This window comes from Schistocerca cancellata, chromosome 2 (assembly GCF_023864275.1).
Source record: "Schistocerca cancellata isolate TAMUIC-IGC-003103 chromosome 2, iqSchCanc2.1, whole genome shotgun sequence".
Classification (NCBI taxonomy): domain Eukaryota; kingdom Metazoa; phylum Arthropoda; class Insecta; order Orthoptera; family Acrididae; genus Schistocerca; species Schistocerca cancellata.
Genome location: NC_064627.1, coordinates 744,707,766 through 744,730,461, shown reverse-complemented (window position 1 = coordinate 744,730,461; position 22,696 = coordinate 744,707,766). Strand labels below are relative to the sequence as shown.

General features: G+C 39.9%; 1 protein-coding gene across 2 annotated transcripts in view; it reads right to left on the bottom strand.

Annotated features, from left to right (window-relative positions):
- Window positions 1-22,696, bottom strand: part of LOC126162554 (vacuolar protein sorting-associated protein 18 homolog) — a 329,211-nt gene that overhangs the window by 162,221 nt on the left and 144,294 nt on the right. For both annotated transcript variants that reach the window (XM_049919139.1, XM_049919140.1), the window contains 3 exons: window positions 17,786-17,952; window positions 4,130-4,265; window positions 1,513-1,731 (listed from right to left, as the gene is read on the bottom strand). In XM_049919139.1, coding sequence (XP_049775096.1) covers window positions 1,513-1,731; window positions 4,130-4,265; window positions 17,786-17,952 — 522 coding nt within the window. The remainder of the gene's footprint in view (window positions 1-1,512; window positions 1,732-4,129; window positions 4,266-17,785; window positions 17,953-22,696) is intronic.

Here is a 22,696-nt window from a genome sequence, read left to right as displayed (position 1 = left end):
ACCTGATTATCCCTCGGACCCCGATGGAAGTGCCGGACGAAGTGAACACCTCGTCATTCTAGGTTGGCACGTAGTTCATCGTCGGACTGCAGAAGAAGATCCCTGTGGAATATAATACCCTGGACCATGTTGAGACTCATGCGACGCGATGCTAACCGAAACATCCCCCAACTTGCCACAATTGAGCAACCTCCGTGACTGGGCAGAGGATGCTGTTTTGATGAGTACTGAACCAGAGCGCATTTTGGACAAGCCCTCCACCTCCCCGAACTTGTCCTCTAAATGCTCCACAAAAAACTGGGGCTTGGTTGACATAAACGATTCCCCATCAACTCGCGTACACACAAGGAACTGGGGTGAATATTCTCCACTGCCTTCTTTTGCCATACGTTCCTCCCATGGAGTGGCCAGGGAGGGAAATGATCGTGGTTCGTATTTCCTGCCGCTGAGGTTAGACCTCAATCACTTAGAGACTGGTGGTGGAGGCCCACCAGCGAGAGATGATGTACCACGCTTCATTGCGGGTCATCCGCCCTGACGCCATCCACTCTGACCAGGGGCTCTCCCCACGGGCGCCACCCAGCCACAGCAAAGACCACCTGGCAGGATGGCCTTTGCTGAGAGTCCCGATGCCCCATAGGGATAGGCATCTACTCCTCGGCATACGTGGGGAGGTAGCAGCTTAGGCATCAGCAGTGCGATCCCTGTGTAGTCAGGGGGCTACCACCAAGAGGGTACATGACGACCCCACCACAACGGACTGGCTACCGTGCTGGATGTCGGGTGTCGAATATCCATATGCGTCAGGAGGGCAAAGATGGAAATTCATAATGGAGGGCATGTATGCTGCCCGGAACACACAGCAGCTGATGTGGCTGGAAGCACGGTGTAAGGCCAACTCCATGACAATATCGGTTGTGCCAGATCTTAGGGCAAGAGGGATATGTAATACACCACGTAAGGCGTCCTTCCCCAAATGGTACGCACTAACAGAAAATTTTGAAAGATAGGGGTCAAACCCCGTAGGGGACCGTCACATTAAGGCCGAAACGTTTCAGACTCCTTTTAGTCGCCTCTTACAACAGGCAGGAATACCGCGGGCCTATTCTGACCCCCGAACCCGCAGGGGGGGATTAGGGAAAAGATGGTGAAGGAAGTCGGCCATGCCCTTTCAAAGGAACTATCGTGGAATTTGCCTAAAGTGATTTAGAAAAATCTTGGAAAACCAAAATCAGGATGGCTGAACGTGGGTTTTAACCATCATCCTCTCGAATCCGAGTCCACTGTGCCACTTTGCTTGGTAAATTGGGTTGGCTGAACAGAAAATGGGATCTTGATCCTCAAGGACAAGAGTCCAGCATCTTAACAACTGCATCAGTTTCCTCAGCCATGTAATCCAAAAAAATAATGAACACTGATCAATGACCTACTACTGAGCAGTTTCTAAAATACAAGCACATGCTGCAAGCACATGATCATACAACTCCAAGATATCAAAGTAAAGACACTTACCAATTTTCAGCCACAACTTTTTACGCAGCTCACTGTCTGCCTGAGGTAAATTCGCAGTTTGCTTTGCCAGTCCAACATCCACAGTCAGTGCGAGGTCTACTGCCGCTTCCCACAGGCCGAGCAGTGCTGACAACTGGACACAGGCCTCAGTCAGGTGAAGCTCACGACAAAGCCGTAAGGCGTAGTGAATATCATAGCACACCATACTTGGTTCTTGACCTGTTTTTAGATAATGAAGATATTTTTTGTCATCAAAGCATGTATGTTATAATAATATGTAGTGTATCATTGTGTCTAAGAAGTCTCCATACAACCGTAGACTTTTTACATCTGGGGAAATAAGTAGTTATTTTATTGGTATCCTTGCTTGAAAGTTGACAAAAAGCATCTCTGACAATCTTGTACTGTTTTCTTTCAGTATTGCACTGTTTCAGTTGTGAAGCCATGGCTGATGTAAACGGACAGTTACACTGTTGAAGAGTGATTAGCATGTGCATGTAAGGCTGTACTGAGGTGATCCTGTGACCCTGGCAGAGCTGTCAAAACTGTGATTCCCACCCCCCTCCCCCCAAAAACTTCAAAGATTTAGTAAATTTTATAACTTCAAAAGTAGGTTTAACAAAAATTAAAAATTACTGAGAAAAATATTACACATATTCATGACACTGCACATAACAACCAAAATGTATCATTGTAGTAAATAAATTACAAATTGTATGCACTTTCTAAAAAGATTGAAGTAAAAGAACATATGAATCTTATTGTTTATGGCAGCTACTGTAAACTGTTTTAGTATGATGTATTATAAACAACAGTTTTCATCTGCTCCTCATAAATTATTATTACTGGATAAATTATTAAATATAAAGAAAAATAGCTATAATTAAGGGTTGCAAAAATATTCCTTTCCCCAAATTGTGTTTTAATTATAATTCTGCTTTGCATTTCCTTGCTTTGAGTGCTATTACCTCATTGATTATACCACTGAAGTTCAGTTTAGCAACTTTGTCTCATTTTATCAACAAGATCGCTGAATCTGACAGTCTGCTTCCACCTACAAAGGCTAACCAGCTCTTAACCCACAGTTTGGGAAAAAACACCTTCAAAATATCCAAATGTGAAGCTATATGAAAAATAATAATAAAAAAACTTCAAAATATCCAAATAGGAAGCTGTATCAAAGCTTTTCATCAGCTGGCACTTGAAAGCAGCTATTTTGCTAATCAGTTCTGCTGTTTCAATGTCTGCTATTTGGCTCCCACAGCAGTTAATTTTCCACGATGTGATACAAATTTTTATTTTAGGCATTTCCTTAACCAAAATATCAGGTCAGTTGAAATGGTGTGAAAAATGTGAGATCTGTTTTCCATTTCGTGTATTATTTTATTAAATATTTTGAAACACTCTAGCTCAAACAGTCTCATTTCAGTCCTCAGTCAGCATAAATCGGAAGCCTTTGGCCATATAGCAGATTAGCTTCAGTACCAGTTGCCGACCTCTGAGATCCTACAATACAACAGTGAAGTAGCAGCAAGAATTTCAATGTGGAACATGAGTGAGCTGTGTAGGTGGCACCTGTGTGAACCAAGCATATTGTTGCAAATCATATGAGGTCGGTTCAAAAAATTCTGAAACATTCATAATTTTGCACCAATGGATGTGTTGGGGCGAAATGTGGTAGGCATCCCTACACATGCCTGTGTTTAATGTACAACTGCCGGAAGTTTCGTCATTGTATGTCTGTTAGTTATTGTTCAGTGCTGTATTGAATACAACATTGTGTTGCGCAATTTGCAAATTTCACAATGGAAGAGCTAGAAGAGCAAGGCGTCTACTTTAAAGTTTGCATGAAACTCAAGATGAAGATGAGTACATAAACCGTACTCAATGTTACAAATGGTTCACACAGTTTAAAAATGGTTCACACAGTTTAAAAATGGCCAGACGGAAGTTAAAGATGACCCTCATTCAGGATGTCCTTCTACATCTACCAACGAAGCTCATGTCAGGAACATCAACAAAATTGTGCATTCCAATCAAAGTCTAAGTGCCCAAGACACTGCAGAAGAATGTGACATTTCAGTTGGATCATGTCATGAAATACTGACACAGCATCTCGCAATGCATCATGTTGGCACCATGGCTCATGAGTCAAGACAGAAAGACCTGCACCTTGCAGTCTGTGAAGAGCACAAATGAGAATAAGACATTCCTTAAGAGAATCATAACTGGTGATGAGATATGGGTCTATGATTATGATGTTCAGACCAAGGTTAAGTCTTCACAATTGGTTGGGAAAGATTCTCCAAGATCTAAAACAGCAGGCCTTAATAATGTGTGTGAATTCCTAAGGAACCAAACTGCTGAGGTGATCGGTCCCTAGACTTACACACTACTTAAACTAACTTACGCTAAGAACAACACACACACCCGCGCCCAAGGGAGGACTCGAAGCTCCAGCAGAAGGGGCTGCACAATCAGTGACATGGTGCCTCTAACCATGTGGCCATTACATTAATATATATCTACATTTTGTCCTTTCTAATTCGACAGTGGGATGGGCTTACCTATAACTGACACATTTGCTGCAAATGATATGCAATTTGTCTGTACTTACCCTGTGAGGCAAGATAATGCATAAGCTTATCTGGCTTCATTCTAGCATAAAGTGACAGCAGATAGTTGTGGATAGCTTGTTGTTGGCAGTGTAGGGTATTAACACAGAATTCAAGATATCGTATAGCCTCATTAGCCTGAAAGGAGGAAAAATACATTTATGTCCACATTGTCCTGCTACTATCTACAGCACTAGCATAATTCTATGTACTTAATTTTATTAATGAAGAAAATCTACATATGAGCATGTGACATTTCATACTTAAAAATAATTCACATTTATTTTTTTATTTGCTATTCATTTCGCGACATGTTTTGGTTATTGCTATCATTGTATACGTTTCTTTGGCACTTGAGGATACATTTTCATTGAAGACCCTTTGTTTTGACTGTTCTATGACCTGCATCCAATGATGGATAGCAAGTGCAAAATAATTCCAAATTAAATTTTTAAAATCTTTCATTTATATAAGATTATTTTGAAAAGATATGATCACTTTAGCCACGAGTCCTTTATTTATACACACAACCAGTTTCGTAGTTTACCCCCCCCCCCCCCCCCCCCTCCCACCAATCTGAAAATGACTGGATTTTGTAGTATTTTCATCCTGTATATACTTTTTCATTTTATTTATGTTTTCTTGCTACCTAATGTGAGTATTTGTCTACCTGATTTTTAACACATTCTATTGTAGGACCCGATTTTTAACACATTCTATTGTAGGACCATATTTCCAATGCTTCATTCTTAGAAATTTCTTTGATACTTCCCTTGGCCAGACATGCCCTCTGTGCCTGTGCTAGTCTGCTTTTTATGCCCTCCTTGCTTAATCCATCATGGGTTAGTTTGCTTCCGAGGTAGCAGAATTCCTTATCATCATCTACTTCATGATCACCAATTTTGATACTAAGTTTCTCACTATTCTCATTTCTGCTACGTCTCATCACCTCTGTCTTTTTCCTGTTTACTCTCAATCCATAATCTCTCCTCATTAGATTGTTCATTCCACCCACCAGATCCTGTAATTATTCATCACTTTCACTGAAGATTACAATGCCATCAGCGAATCTTATCATGGATATCCTGTCACCCTGAATTTTAAATTCAGGGTGACAGGATAAGATTCACTGATGACATTGCAATCTTCAGTGAAAGTGATGAATAATTCCACTCTTGAATCTTTCTTTTATTTTCATCACTATTTCTCCAAAGCTATACGTTGGACAGCAAGGGTGAAAGGTTGTATCCCATTTTAATCCAAGCACTTCTGATCCCCCAATCTCATTGTTCTCTCTTGGTTCTCACAAATATTTTATATTACCTGTCTTTCCCTACATCTCACTCCTATCTTTCATCATCATCATCATCATCATTTAAGACTGATTATGCCTTTCAGCGTTCAGTCTGGAGCATAGCCCCCCTTATACAGTTCCTCCATGATCCCCTATTCAGTGCTAACATTGGTGCCTCTTCTGATGTTAAACCTATTACTTCAAAATCATTCTTAACCGAATCCAGGTACCTTCTCCTCAGTCTGCCCCGACTCCTCCTACCCTCTACTGCTGAATCCATGAGTCTCTTGGGTAACCTTGCTTCTCCCATGCGTGTAACATGACCCCACCATCTAAGCCTGTTCGCCCTGACTGCTACATCTATAGAGTTCATTCCCAGTTTTTCTTTGATTTCCTCATTGTGGACACCCTCCTGCCATTGTTCCCATCTACTAGTACCTGCAATCATCCTAGCTACTTTCATATACGTAACCTCAACCTTGTTGATAAGGTAACCTGAATCCATCCAGCTTTCGCTCCCATACAACAAAGTTGGTCGAAATATTGAACGGTGCACAGATAACTTAGTCTTGGTACTGACTTCCTTCTTGCAGAAGAGAGTAGATCGTAGCTGAGCGCTCACTGCATTAGCTTTGCTACACCTCGCTTCCAGTTCTTTCACTATGTTGCCATCCTGTGAGAATATGCATCCTAAGTACTTGAAACCGTCCACCTGTTCTAACTTTGTTCCTCCTATTTGGCACTCAATCCGTTTATATTTCTTTCCCACTGACATTACTTTCGTTTTGGAGATGCTAATCTTCATACCATAGTCCTTACATTTCTGATCTAGCTCTGAAATATTACTTTGCAAACTTTCAATCGAATCTGCCATCACAACTAAGTCATCCGCATATGCAAGACTGCTTATTTTGTGTTCACATATCTTAATCTCATCCAGCCAGTCTATTGTTTTCAACATATGATCCATAAATAATATGAACAACAGTGGAGGCAGGTTGCAGCCTTGTCTTACCCCTGAAATTACTCTAAACTATGAACTCAATTTACCGTCAACTCTAACTGCTGCCTGACTATCCGTGTAAAGACCTTTAATTGCTTGCAAAAGTTTGCCTCCTATTCCATAATCTTGTAGAACAGACAATAACTTCCTCCTAGGAACCCGGTCATATGCCTTTTCTAGATCTATAAAGCATAGATACAATTCCCTATGAGTGGAACAGGGAATTGTATCTATGCTTTATAGATCTAGAAAAGGCATATGACTGGGTTCCTAGGAGGAAGTTATTGTCTGTTCTACAAGATTATGGAATAGGAGGCAAACTTTTGCAAGCAATTAAAGGTCTTTACATGGATAGTCAGGCAACAGTTAGAGTTGACGGTAAATTGAGTTCATGTTTCAGAGTAGTTTCAGGGGTAAGACAAGGCTGCAACCTGTCTCCACTGTTGTTCATATTATTTATGGATCATATGTTGAAAACAATAGACTGACTGGGTGAGATTAAGATATGTGAACACAAAATAAGCAGTCTTCCATATGCGGATGACTTAGTTGTGATGGCAGATTCAATTGAAAGTTTGCAAAGTAATATTTCAGAGCTAGATCCTATCTTTCTCAGTACTTTAAACATCCCACAGCATTTTACACTTTCAAACACTTTTTCTAGACTGAAAAATCCTATGACCATATCTAGATTTTTCTTCAGCATTGCACCCATTACCAGGCGCAAGGTGAGAACTGCCTCTCTGGTGCCACTGTCTTTCTAAAGTTAAACTGATTGTCATATAACAGATTCTCAATTTTATTTTCCATTCTTCTGTATATTATCCTTGTCAGCAGGTGCAATGCATGAGCTGTCAAGATGATTGTGTCATAGTTCTTGCACTTATATGCCCTGTTAGCTTCAGAATTGTGTGGATGGAATTTTTCCAAAAGTTCGATGGTATGTCACAACTCATAGATTCTACACATTAATGTGAATAGTGATTTGGTTGCCTCTTTCCCCAATGACTTTACAAATTCTGACAGAATGTAACCTACCCTTCTCTCTTATCTTATGTCAAGCCTTCCAAAGCTGTTTTACGAGGGAAAGTCAAACAAAAACCTTAAACTTTTTTTAATATTATTTTTTGTGCAGAAGTGGTACAAAGCTGTATCACTTTTCAACATAATCTCCCCCACAGTCAATACAAGTCCTTCAGTGCTTACAAAGTGCATAAATTCCTTTAGAAAAAAATTCTTTTGGTAGTCCGTGCAACCACTCATGCACCACATAACGTACCTCTTCATCAGAATGGAACTTCTTTCCTCCCATTGTGTCTTTGAGTGGTCCAAAAATATGGAAATCACATGGGGTGAGGTCTGGTGAGTATGGTGGATGAGGAAGACACTCAAAATGCAGGTCTGTGATTGTTGCAACTGTTGTACAGCAGTGTGGGACATTGCATTATCTTATTGCAAAAGGACACCTGCTGACAGCAATCCACGTCGCTTTGATTTGATTGCTGGCCGAAGATGATTTTTTAGGAGACCTGTGTATGATGCACTGGTGACAGTAGTCCCTCTAGGCATGTAATGCTCCAAAATGATGCCGTTTTCATCCCAAAAGAGAGTCAGCATAACCTTCCCTGCTGATGGTTCTGTTCGAAACTTCTTTGGTTTTGGTGATGAGGAAGGCGCCATTCCTTGCTCGCTCTCTTCTTTTCCAGTTGTTGGAAGTGAACCCAGGTTTCGTCCACAGTAACGATTCTTGCAAGGAAGCCATCACCTTCTCGTTCAAAGCGCCGAAGAAGTTCTCCACAAGCACCAACAGGTCATTCTCTCATTTCAGGAATCAGCTGCCATGGCACCCATCTTGCAGACACTTTGTGAAACTGGAGCACATCATGCACAATGTGGTGTGCTGCCCCATGACTAATCTGTAAATATGCTGCAATGGCATTCAGTGTCACTCGGCAGTTTTCCTTCACTATGGCTTCAACTGCTGCAATGTTCTGTGGAGTCACAACTTGTTGTGCCTGACCTGGACAAGGACCATCTTCCACTGAAGTCACACCATTTGCGAACTTCCTACTCCATTCGTAGACTTGCTGCTGTGACAAACATGCATCACCGTACTGAACCTTCATTCGTCGATGAATTTCAATAGGTTTCACACCTTCACTACGCAAAAACCAAATAACAGAATGCTGTTCTTTCCTGGTGCAAGTCGCAAGTGGGGTGGCCATCTTTACACCGATACTGCGACGGTATGTGTGCATCTGCACTATGCTGCCACCTACAGGCCATTCTACATGCTGTTTGTAGCACGCCTACCAACTTACAGGATAACGGCGCGAAATTTCCATTTGTTATTACAAATTTAAGGTTTTCATTTGACTCACCCTCATAAATTCTGAACTCTAATTCTGAAACCCCCATATCTTCCATACTGACTCCAATTTCTTCTTCTGTCACATCACCAGACAAGTCCTTGTCTCTCATAGAGGCCTTCAACGTATTTTTTCCACCTACTAGCTTTCTCTTCTGTGTTTAACAAGGGAATTCCCATTGCACTCTTAATGTTACCACCCTTGCTGTTAACTTCATTGAAGGCTGCTTTGGCTTTTCTATATGCTGAATCAGTCCATTTTTTAATTTCTTCCCATCTTTCCTGTGGCCATTTCGCTTCGGCTGTCCTGCACTTTCTATTTCATTCTTAATGGATTTATATCGCTGTATTCCTTTCATTGCTTGAACATCTGTGTACTTCCTTCTTTTGTTGCTCTATTGAAGTATTTCACCTGTTACCAAAGGTTTCTTTGCAGTTATCTTCCTTGTATCTATGTTTGTTTGCCCAACATTAGAGACTGCCCTTTTCAGAGATGTTCACTCCTGTTCAACTGACAAGGGGACCGCCAGACCTATTAATCACAGATTTTGATGAATCTTCAGTATCTTGTACAGAGGCCTGTCCTGAGCAGATTTTCATGTTAGTTTCGTTCTTTTCTTTTTCCATCAAACAGAACATCATTAAATAGTAAATGTCATGCAAAATTATTAAAATCTAGTCATTTTTACCATAGTAATTATTTTAATAAATCAGTAACTACAAGGAACTTTCTTCAATGTATTCCGTTTGTTACAGAATTGTGTCACTTGCTGTCGCTTGCCATGCTAAAACAGAAATAGAAGCAACCATAACACCAATCTGTAGAACACCATGCACATTTAATGAAAGCTACTGCCTTGCAGGAACAAGAATTTTTCAAAACCTATACTGGAAAACACAGTTTGTTTATTTTCCAAAAGATTTTCTTCCTTTGATGTGACTCATGCATACTTGAAGATTACTATGAAAACAGGTGTACCAAATTGATGCAGAATCAAAGAATGAATTAAAGGAATCTTCCCTCCATCCATAGACAAAGCTAGTGGAATGTAATGACTGAATTTGGTTTCCCAATTAAACTGACAAATCTCTGCAAAGTATGCATGGATGAAAGTACAAGCAGGGTTTTACTAAATGGATTAAAGTCTGATCATTTTAAAAATAAAACTGGGGTAAGACAAGGACATGCTTTGTCCCCCCCTTCTCTTCAATATAGCTTTAGAAAGAGTTGTGAGGAAACTCAAACTGGTACCTGCTGGGATCCTCCAAAAATGAAAATTAACATGTTAGCATACGCAGATGACATAGTGCTCACTGGAAACAGTGAAATAGAGACTAGGAATTATTTGTGGAGCTTGCAACAGAAGTGTCAAGACTTGGCCTGAAAGTAAATGATGAGAAAATGAAATACACGATAGTTCAAAGATGTAGAGATCAATGGGATAACCAATCACATCTAAAAAACTCAGTAGGTATGTCATAGTTGTTGGAGACTTCAATGCAAATTTCCTAACAAACTCCAGAGACAGAGCAGATCTTGAGAACTTGATGTCCTCATATAATCTTGCTTTTGTTGTAAATTTTCCCACCAGAATAACTTCATGAACAAAATCATTAATTGATAATGTATTTATTGACATAACCAAGATTGATGATACAGCTGTCAGGCAAGTCCTGAATGGTCTCTCTGACCATGATGACAAAGACTCACCATTAACAATTCCAGTATTTGTGAGATTAATAGCGGTCCCAACTGGAAAATTACTAGGAAATCTACTGATGAAACTATTGAGATCTTTAAATCACATTTCCAAAATGTAGATTGGAGTCCAGTATATAATGTAGAAAATGCCAGTTCCAAATACAACCTTTTCAGTAATAAAGTGGCTCTAATATTTAAAAGTACCTTACCAAAAAGAATATATAAAACCCACACTAAAAAATCCACCAACAATCCTTGGATTACCACTGGAATTAGGATTTCTTGCAAAGGGAAGAGAGAGTTGTACATTGCCTAAAAAAAAAAAAAAAAAAAAAAAAAAAAAACAGATGACCCTAACCTTTTAAAGAACTATACAAAATACTGTAAAATATTGAACAAAGTCATTCAGAAATCAAAAAATATATATCTGTGCTCAAAAATTAATAACTCCACTAATAAAATCAAAACTATATGGGAAGCGATACAAAATAAGACTAGTGCAAATTACCTCAAAGAGACCCAAAATATTGCTCTTAACAATGAAGGTAAGCTAGTTCAAAATCAAGATATTGTAGCTAAAATCTTTAATGGGCACTTTTTAACTGTTGCTGAGAAAATAGCATGCAAAGGCTTTTCAGAAAAGGCAATAAAAACTCTGAAAGAACTTTTCCCTGACTCTATAGACATGATGGGTATGGCTCCCATAACCGTGCAATAAGTAAGAAAAACCATAGTGTCTCTAAAAAGGAAAAATTCATTTGGTGTAGACAATATTTCCAGCAAACTGCTAAAAGCCAGATGTAATCAACTCTCTAAAGTTCTAGCTCATATATTCAATTCCTCTCTAAATCAAGGTATCTTCCCTGACAGAATGAAGTATGTTACTGTGAAGCCCCTCTACAAAAAATGTGATCCGACAGATGTTTCCAACTATCATCCTATCTCTTTTGTAACAGCATTTTCTAAAGTCTTTGAAAAATTAATATACATCAGGATTGTCAATCACCTTGAAAAATTTGCACTAATTAGTAAACAACAATTAGGCATATCTACAACTGAAGCAATTTACACATTTACAAATAATGTTTTAGAATGCCTTTGACAAGAAAAAATTACCCGTTGGCATATTCTGTAAGCTGACTAAAGCTTTTGACTGTGTCAATCGCACAATACTTTTAGGAAAAGCAGTCCAATATGGAATCCGTGGAGAAATGGGTAACTGGCTCAGACTATATCTAGAAGACAGACAACAAAAAATAGTGTTAGGTGTTAACAATCCCCAAGTAGGAGAGGTGGAGTCTGTCTGGGGAACAGTACATCATGGAGTTCCACAAGGGTCAGTCCTTGGTCCCCTCCTATTTATTATATATATATTAATGACCTACCCCTGTCCTCAAATAGTGCTAGCAATATCACAATGTTTGCAGATGACACAAGTACAGTGACAGCCAGAAAAACTTCCACTGACGTAGAGTTAAATGCCAACCAAGCACTTGCAAATGCTCTGAACTGGTTCACGGCAAATTCTCTAGCAATAAACCTCAGTAAAACAAATTACATGCAGTTCCAATCCAGTTACACAAGCCCAGAAGAGATTAACATTGCACATGAGAGCCAACAGTTACAGAGCATTCAGTGCACAAAGTTCCTAGGCGTTCACGTAGATAGCTGGTTCAACTGGGAATTCCACATACAGCAAACACTAAAAAAGCTTAGCTCAGCAACATTTGCCATCCGAATAATCTCCAAAATTGGAGACATCAACATATCAAAGTCTGCATGTTTTGGCTACTTTCATTCAGTGATGTGCTATGGAATAATCTTTTGGGGCAACTCACCACTTTAAAAAAAATTTCTGTAAGCCAAAATAAAGTAGTCCGAATTATATGTAGTGTCCCTCCAAGAACCTCATGCTGAAATCTTTTTGAACAGTTAGGTATATTAACCACTACCTCACAATATCTCCTCTCACTCATGGCTTTCACTCTTCTCAATTCCTCTGAATATGAAACAAATGAGGCATGCCATCATTATAACACAAGATGAAAAGGTGATATGCACTGTGAATGGAAAAATCTCTCTCTGGTACAAAATGGGGTAAAGTACACAAGTACAAACATCTTTAACACACTCCCAAGTAATATAAAGTGTCTAAAAGAAAAGAAAATGCTATTAAAAAAAAAGCTAAAGGAATTCCTACTGGAAAAATGTTTCTACTCTTTAGATGAATTCTTCAACAGAGAGAAATAATTTGAGTAGTAATTTGGATTATTTCCTTTGTCATTGTTATCTGTATTGTTTTTTTATTACTATTGTATTTTTGTATTGCATTGTTTATTATCTTGATTATATTATTGTATTGTACCAGTTTTGAATCATTCATCTACCATGTGTAATATACCAGTATGCATTGAATTGTATGATATCTATATTGTATCTGCTTTGACTCGTTCCACATCCATACGTAATCATGCCATACTGGATCTATCTCAAATAAATAAATAAATAAATAATAGTTGGTGAACACAAATTTGAGTGTGTTGAACCGTTCAAATTTCTGGGCTCAGTGTTAGATGAACAAAATCAGAGACATATAGAAATAAAAGTGAGACTGCAAAATACTAACCAAGCCTATTATTCAATATAAAATTTCTTAGGGTCCAAACTGCTGATTAGGAAAACTAAAATAAAGTTATATAATACAATCATTAAACCAGTTCTAATCTATGGGGTAGAAACATGGAGCCTAACAAAAACAGACCACCACCATTTACAAGTGTTTGGGAATAAAGTTTATAGAAAAATCTTTGGTCCACATTCTGACAATGAATCACAATGCTGGAAGAGAAGACACAACATAGAAATCCATGAGCTATCACAACAACCAACAATAGTAAATATAATAAATGCTGGAAGATGGCAATGGGCTGGACATCTGATGAGGATGAAAGAAGACCAAATTGTGTTAAGAATGTACAGAGAAAAGCCATACGGCAAAAGACCAAGGGGGAGATCCAGGAGTACTTGGTGCAATGTATTTTTGTATTGCATTGTTTATTATCTTGATTATATTATTGTATTGTACCAGATTCAGAATAAATAACTGGCAGGAGGCAGCACAAGACAGGAGCATCTGAAGGAATCATGTGAGATCGGCACGGGAGCTTCGAGTCCCTTAGAAGCCTACTACTACTACTACTACTACTACTACTACTACTACTACTTCCCTCAAAGCAATTTCCCTGTTAGTCTTTAGCAAGTCAGAAGCATTTTGTGAATTTTTTTTTTTTTTTTTTTTTGTGAAAATTTTAACTGCCTGTAAAAGTAAACATTACAGGGTTGACAAATGAGTACCACAAGCACAGTACCTATGAACCTTAGCCGCAACAGTACACTCGCTTGGTTTAAATGTGTCAAATGTTGCAAATATAGGAGGTACTCATAAAACACCAACATTGATTTTCTCAAGAACTAGGGGCCATGGCAAGAAAACCCGCTAGCCAGGTACCCAGGCCATGTCCCTCTACAACATACCGAAGACTCATCAAAATCCCCGGTTCACAGGTCTGTGGTTCCGTTGGGAGATGTCCACTCCTCTTCAACTGAACTGCCTACTCTGGTATCTCTTATTGCAGTACCCACAACATTAGTGAACTTCAAAAGGTCTCATCATTCCTCAGTACTTCAGTACCCCACTTCCTTCAACACTGATTCTTCCAGACAATTCTCTTAGACTTCAACTTACTCTTCATCATTACTAAATTGTGATCTGAGTCTATGTCTGCACCTGGTTTTTCCTTATAATCCAATATCTGCTGTTGGAATCTCTGTCTGGTCCTGATGTAATCCAACCGGAATCTTCCTGTGTCTCCGGGTCTTTTCCAAGTATACCTCCTCCTCTTGTGACTCTTGAACAGAGAATTCACTATTATCATCTCAAATTTATCTCAGAACTCAATTAGGCTTTCTCCTCTCTCATTCCTACTTTCAGGCCCACATTTTCCTGTAACCCTTTCCTCTATTCCTTCACCTACAACCACTTTCAAGCCCCCCATGATTATTAGATTTTTATCTCCCTTTACATACTGGATTACCCATCCAGTACCCTCATATACTTTCTCTCTCTCCATCTGCTGCCTGTGATGTTGGCACATATACCTGAACTATTATAGTCGGCACTGGTTTGCTGTTGCATCTGGTGAGAACAACACTATTACTGAGCCGTTAACATAACTCACTCTCTGCACTAATCACAAATCCTACTCCCATTATTGCGTTTTCTGCTGCTGTTGATATCCCTATATTTGTCTGACCAGAAATGTTTATCTTCTTTCCGTTTTACATCACTGACCCCTCCTATATCTAGATTGAGCCTCTTCATATCCTTTTTTTTATATTTTCTAGCTTTCCTACTTTATTCAAACTTCTGACATTCCATGCTATGACTCATAGAATGTTTTCGTATCAATGGTCAGTTACTTTTCTCCTCATGGTCACCAACCCATTGGCAGTCCTGCTCCGGAGATCCAAATGTGGGACAGATCCAGAATTTCTTACCAATGGAGATATCTTCATTACACATTTTAAATTATGTGTCTATAATGCAGTGGTTTCCACTGCCTTATGTATCCTCATGCCATTGTTAATATCTGATTCTTTGACCTTTTAGGGTCAATTTCCCACCCCATGAGCAGTGAGTGTCCTGGGCCTCTGTCGGCTGCTTCACCCTCTTTGATAAGGCTGTTGGCATAATGAGGGTGACTTCTTAAGCCAGTAATATTTGGCCATCATTGTCAATGATTTTTATTCAAAAGTTAAGAAGTGGCTGGCTTCAAATCCAGTACCCAGGATTAGCAGTCGAAGATAAAACACCTAGACCATGGGTAAACTCGTAATGCTTCTATACGCATTGTGAGTTATTACACAAATAATCTTGATTATGTTGAGCACTGCAATAGACATTAATTTAATGATAAATGAAAACTACCTTACTTGCATAACTAAACATTTATTGTGGTATGACCAGTTTTGTTCTTGGAGTATCTTCAGGTTGCCCAGTTGTGCTGAAGTCATGATATAAATGGTCTAGTTGTCATTTGTAGGCTGAACCCGAATCCAGAAACAATAATCACAAACATTCTGCTGACTGCCTGGTGGTAGTACAGTAAACACACACAGCCTGCTGTGTTGTTCTCTTGTGCCTGCTCAGCATACTTTTGCCAGGCAGTTGGCAGAATGTCTGTGGACACTGTTTCTGGATTTGGGTTTAGCAGTACATATGACAAGATCATTTATACCACGACTTTAGCACAACTCAGCAACACAAAGATGTTCTACGGATGAAACTGGCTGTAACACAATAAATCCAGAATGAAATTTTCACTCTGCAGCGGACTGTGCGCTGACATGAAACTTCTTCACTCTGCAGCGGACTGTGCGCTGACATGAAACTTCTGGGCAGATTAAAACTGTGTGCCAGACTGAGACTTGAACGAGAAAATGAGATACTGGCAGAAGTAAAGCAGTTAGGACGGGTCGTTGAGTCATGCTTGGGCACCTCAGTTGGTAGAGCACTTGCCCACAATGGCAAAGATCCAGAGTCCAAGCCTCAGTCCAGCACACAGTTTTAATCTGCTAGGAAATGTTTATTAATACAGGTGTTGTAGTTTACATTAATCATTAGTATTACACAAATGTTATTTCTAAGGTTTCCCATGTCATCCCACAATTGAAAAGACTATATTGTCATTCTTTATCAATGATAAGGCATTCCTTATCAATGATCTCTCGATGCAACAAAACATCTGCATCCTTATCCTTAATACAATAGTTACATATAGCTTCATCTTAAACAGTCAACAGTAGTCAGTATGCACTGGTACTCTGTTTGTATTCAGAAATCCCTGGCAGTAATGAATATGTCAAAAAGCTAACCCCAACCTTACCTCTGCAGGATGAACAGTACCAGCAACTAACACCACTGGTCACCTCAAGTGGTATTGATGCAACCAGTGGTGGGGTATCAGTTCTAGTCAACATCCCTTCACTGTCACTGTGGAGGCACAAACTACTGTTAGTCATGTGTGTATTTCAGTGGGGAAGTGTTTTAATATCTAAATATATTAATCATATCTTTTCAAGGGGATTGTGTATGAGCTGCAGAAGGACTTCTGGTGTATCCCTGTACCCTCTGCCTAACTAGTATCAAGCAGTGTAGATATTATGTCATAAATTCCCACTGTCATAACTTCACTTCTGCAATTTCCAATTGGGTTCTATGGTCTTCACATTTCTTGTGTCCAATAAAACTTTGACTAAGGCAGGAGGATCGTTCGAAGCTGCATTTAATTATCACAGTGTTATGCTATTTGAGTTGCTTGAATTGCAGCATCATTTATGAAAAAAAAAGGTGACAAAAAATTCTCCCATACCAAAATGAGATATTCACTCTGCAAAGTGGTTGCTGAATACTGGCACGCAGTGACAGTGAGGAAGAATGGGAAAATAGAGAAGCAATGAGGGATGGAGAGGAAGAGTGGGGGACAAGAACAAAAGGGAGGGGGAGAAAGAATCATAACGAAGGGGTGGGTGTGTGTGTGTGTGTGTGTGTGTGTGTGTGTGAGAGAGAGAGAGAGAGAGAGAGAGAGAGAGAGAGAGAGAGAATAGTGAAGCAATGAGATGGAGAGGGAGGGTGGGGGACAAAAACGCAAGAAAAGAGGGAGACAGAAAAATAAAGAAGGTATGTGTGTGTGTGTATTTAATTTCCAAGAAGAAGTTCTTCAACAATACTTGTAATACCATAAGCTATGTATTTTACCTGTCATTTTGTGTGTTATGTGTAGGATAGATTTTCATTTTCTTTTAACTATAGAGACTATTAAAGTTCTGGTAAATTTAAGCCAGAATTTCTGGCCACTACTTCCCTCCAGGAAATGAAATTTTGTTGTACTGCTGATACATATAAGAACAAAAATGACACTACTTCTATCCTCAATACAGGTAGGTCTGTCTCATTCTGGGGTATGAGTGACCTACCCTTCCTTTTTAACTTTCCTCAATCTGCTCCCTCTTTTCCCAAAGGAAGGAACTATTAGTTTCTAAAGCTAGGCAGTGTGTCATTTCTACTTTTTATGTATCTACAGCCAGTACTACATATTTCTTGTCCTGGAAGTTCTTGCCACCAGTCCTGTCTCAAATTTATTATTTTCTTGATTGGATTTTCCTTCAATACCCTGATATTTCATTTTAATAAATATTCTTTCAATACCGAAGAACTTTCAGTTCTACAAACCTGCTCACGATCACAGCTCACAAGTGCTGGCAGTAGTTTAGTTGGACTAAGGCTTCGACCTTTTTCAATGAGGACTTGCACTGTTTCTCGAGGAATTGCCTGTATTAGCACTGGTGTAAACTGGTAAAAGAGTTCCTTCCTGTTTTGAGTCTTTAATACATCAAGTGCTGGAAGAATGAGTTATGTAATTAACACATTGAAAAATAAAATTGTATCACGTATATTTTGCATATGGTAAGTCAATTTTGTACTTATGTTCATTCAAACAAAATTATTACAGGACAAGAAAACATCACTTAACAACATTTATAGAAAGTTCTCGGTGCTAAGGTTTTCACAGACAACATCAAAGATGGATGTGTATGGCTGAAATACAATTTACTGCATTTTTCCCCCTACCAAAACATAATATCACAAAACAAAACAGTCCTACTTTCCAACATACACTACTGTTTGTGGTGAAAATTTTAATATACAGGAAGGATGGCCCAGATCACTCCCTATTCACAGGATGTGCTGATCAGTGTACCAGCAATAAGTAGTTAAAACTGCAGACAAATGATCTGCACACAGGTGCTAGTGCCCTTTCTTACATGCCTAGAAATGTCTGTTATAGTAGCTTATTTAATAAAAATCCAAAAAATAATACAGAAACGTAAAGCAAGTGATGTCAAAGTCTGTGAGATGGGTTTTTAATATCACGATATGCTGCTTAGCAGTCAGGCGAGTGGAACCAGTGGGTAGAAAAGGGTTGTACACATGAACAAGCAGGCATAGCAACATGCACTGCGATCACAGCACAGCAGATCTCTCTGCATCAATTGTCCCATTTTATCTACTGTGGGCTGGGATCATAATATGTATGCCATTATGTTAGTTTACATTGTCCCAAAACAGAGAAGACATTCCACTACAAAGTACACTTTACATACCGTTCCTACCATGCTGGTTGGCAAAATCTTGGTACAACTTGTCCTAAAATGATGTACTTGAGTGTTACATGTAAGTGTGGTGATATCAATATTGCAGCCTCCATTGCTGAGCTGACACAGCAGACAAATACCAATTTGGTTGTTTAGGAGGCCATTATACAAAGCGTGTAATCTAGATTCGTATGTATTGAGAGCTACGAAGACAGGAATCACTGCTATTATGGCCTGAAAGTTCACTTGCCCTATCACCCGCCAAATATTTCTAGGCCATAGTTCATCAACAACTTTTTCACTGCAGTCCTCCAACAGTCATTGTTGGTGTTGGTGGCCTCTCTGACAAACTGTGAAGAGAGCACTTCACCAGGAACACATCCAGCCCATCTTTCGTTACATACTGCATTTGGAGGCTCTGGCTGCTTCACATGTTAGCTACTCTGAGGCAGGACTCATGTTCAGCTCTGCAGTACTACATGTTTATGTATTATTATATATCCAATGCACTGACAAAACTCGTTTCAATCATTTTTTCCTTCACAGTGTAATAGATTACATTAACTTTTGTGACAATTATGTGGTTTGCTAGACAGTCAGCTGCAAATAAAGATTTTTTAAATTTTCTCAATAGTTTCTTGCGAAAACAATGTCGTCTTTCCTCCAAGGTCTCCCATTTGAGTTCGCAAAGCATCTCTGTAATATTTGTGTGTATATTGAACATAATATGTACTAGTAAATTCAGCAGCATGCCTCCCAACTGTTTCAATGTCTTCCATTAATCTGATCTGGTGGGGATCCAAAACACTCAAGCAATATTTCAAGAATGAGTCACACTAGTGCTCTGTACTGCTCTGCAGAACCTACGAATGAGGCAGATAAAGTAACATAATATATTAACTCCTCAGTAAAAATGAATGAAAGTGAGGGGGCTTGCTGCCAGAGGTCTGCGAGTTGTGCACAGAAAGCTTGGTGTCACATGGAACGAGATCAGCGAGACTACAGCACCAGATGGGGCTGGTCCTGCAACACGAGGCAGCTGAAGGAATGGGGAAAGACTGTATTTGTGTATCAGCAGTCCATTACAGTGCACTATGGTGGTGTACTTCATTACAGCATGATCTGGAGACAAAATATGGATAACTACACCTGGAGAAGAATCATCATGAAACAGGGAGAAAGATGAAGTGTACCAGTGTAGCTCAAGAGTTCGTTACTGCTCACAGAATTGTTTCATGTGCATGGGCAGCATTCCAAACCACAAGCACTGCTGCTTGAAGGAGAGGTGGTGGTTGACCATGGTCAACTGCAGCAGCAGTTGACAGCCACATTGTGCAAGAGGCAAGAATGTTTCCAAGTCAAACAGCAGATGCAATTGCAACCACATTTAACAGGATTGAAAGGCATACAGTCTCACACTCAACAGTGGCAAAGTGACTGCATGGCAGTGGTCTCTTTGCCTGATGGCCAATAAACTGTGTTCTGTTAACACCCACACAACAGCAGCACTATTTGTGATGCAAGAGCAAATGGATTGGATGATCAAAGAGGATTGGTGTCATGTGCTCTTCTCAGTTGAGAGCAGATTCAGTCTGAGCAGTGATTCTGGATGTACCCTCATACGCTGAGAGGTGTAACATATAATGCATCCATGACCATCGTTGAACAGGATCATTTTGGGGGTCCAGGTGTTATGATGTAGGGAAACATCATGGTGCATGGGTGTACCTTCAAATTTTTGACCTTCTCCTCTCTGATGGCTCCATCCACACCTCTGTCCACATTAAACTCACCACCACCATCAGTACCTGCATTTTGACAGTTGTCATTCCTTCAGTACCAAAAAATCCCTCCCATACAGCCTGGCCACCTGCGGATGGAGTATCTGCAGTGACGGGAGCTCCCTTGCCCAGTATGCTGGACGTCTTACAAAGACCTTCTAAGACAGACACTATCCCCAGAACTAGTCTACAAACAGATTTTCCATTCCATATCCCTACATACCACAAATCCTCCCGCAACCCCAAAGAACCAGGTACAAAGGAGCACCACCTTCGTCTTCAAATAACACCCAAGAATGGATCAACTGAATCACATCACTCATCAGGACTTTGATTATCTATCACCATGCCATGAAATTAGGAATACCCTAACCAAGATCCTTCCCACCTCTCCTGAAGTGGTGTTCCATTGCCCATCCAACCTCCACAACATCCCAGTCCACCCCTATGCCACTCCCAAACCCAACCCCTTGCCACGAGGATAATATCCCTGTGGAAGACCCAGGTGCAAACCCAGCCCAATCTACCCATGCAGCACTCCCTATCCAAGACCTGTCATAGGTTTATCCTACCCCTTCAGAGGTCAGGCCAACTGTGAGAGCAGCCACGTTATATATCAGCTCTGCTGCAATCAATGGTCAGTTTTTTATGTTGGTATGACTACCAACCAGCTGTCCCCAGGATGATAGCCACCACCAAATTCTGGCGAACAACAAACTGGACCACCCTGTCGCATAACACGCAGATGTACAAAACCTGCTCGATTTCAATAGTTGCTACACAATCCTGCCTATCAGGATTCCCCCCATTCTACCATCAGCTTTTCCAAAATGTGCAGATGGGAGTTATCCATAATCCTTACAACACATTCTGTGCTCCTGAAAACATTCAGCCTCGACCTACAGTAATCTGCTGTGCCCACAACCTCCTCCCAACTGTTTCTGTCCCCTCTGTCCAGTCACTTCCTCACTATTCTCTTCGCCTCACCCTCATTGTGCACTGCTCTCTGTTGGCATGCCTACTAATCTTTCTTTCTTCCCTTCTCTGTCCCTCTCCTTTTCTCTGCCCCCCCCCCCCACTCACTCACTCTCTCTCTCTCTCTCTCTCTCTCTCTCTCTCTCTCTCTCTCTCTCTCTCTCTCTCCTTTCCCTGCTGCCTCTCAATGCTGTGACTGGTAGCCTTGTCCTGCTACTTTTAGTCCCTGCACACTCTGCCAGGCAGTGCCAATTTCTCTTCCCCCATCCATACCGTGCTACCCTTCCCTGCAAAGGCCCGGATTGTTGATCCTGTCTGACGCGTTTCTGTTGCAGTCTGGCTGGAGTGGTCAGAGATAATCATCATGTGTGTCTGAAGTGTGCTTGCTTGTGTGAATGTGAGTACGTTTTTCTTTTCTGAAGAAGCCTTTGGCCAGAAGCTTATATTTAACATCTTTAAGGTGAGCATATTTTCATAATATTGTTGATATTCCAATATCAATATTGTTGATATTCCAACCTGGGATTTCCATTGTTATGTATTTAATCGACATCACTGTGTCCAGCAGCACACTACTAATACTGTATGCAGATATTAAAGAATTGTTTTATGATTCATCTGCTTTAACTCATATGCTTCTACATTTAGAACACTGTTCATCGCACAAAACAGAAATTCTTTCTGCACCATTCTACATCCTCCTACAGTCACTCAACAATGATACTTTCCCTTATACCACAGTATCATCAATAAATAGTTACAGGTTGCTGCTCACCCTATCTGCCATATAGTTTATGTACATAAAAAACAAGAGCTGCCCAATCAATATTCTCTTGGGCACTAGTGATGATATTCTTGTCGCTAATAGAGACTTGTCATGCAGGGCAGTATACTGACTTCTATTATTTAAAAAGTCTTTGGGCCACTCATATATCTGAGAAGATATTCCATGTGCTTCAATCTTCACAAACTGTCTGCAGTGAGGCACTGATCAAACACCTTCCAGAAATCCAGGAATATGGAATCTACCTACTCCCCTTCCTCTATGGTTCATAGGATATTGTGCAAAAAATGAACAAGCTGAGTTTTGATGAGCTATGCGTTTTAAAGGTTTGCTGACTTGTGACAGAAGCTTTTCTGTCTCAGGGAAATTTACTATAGTCAAACTTAGAATACGCTCACAAATTTTGCAGGAAACCAACTTCAGGGACATTGTTACATAATTTTGTATG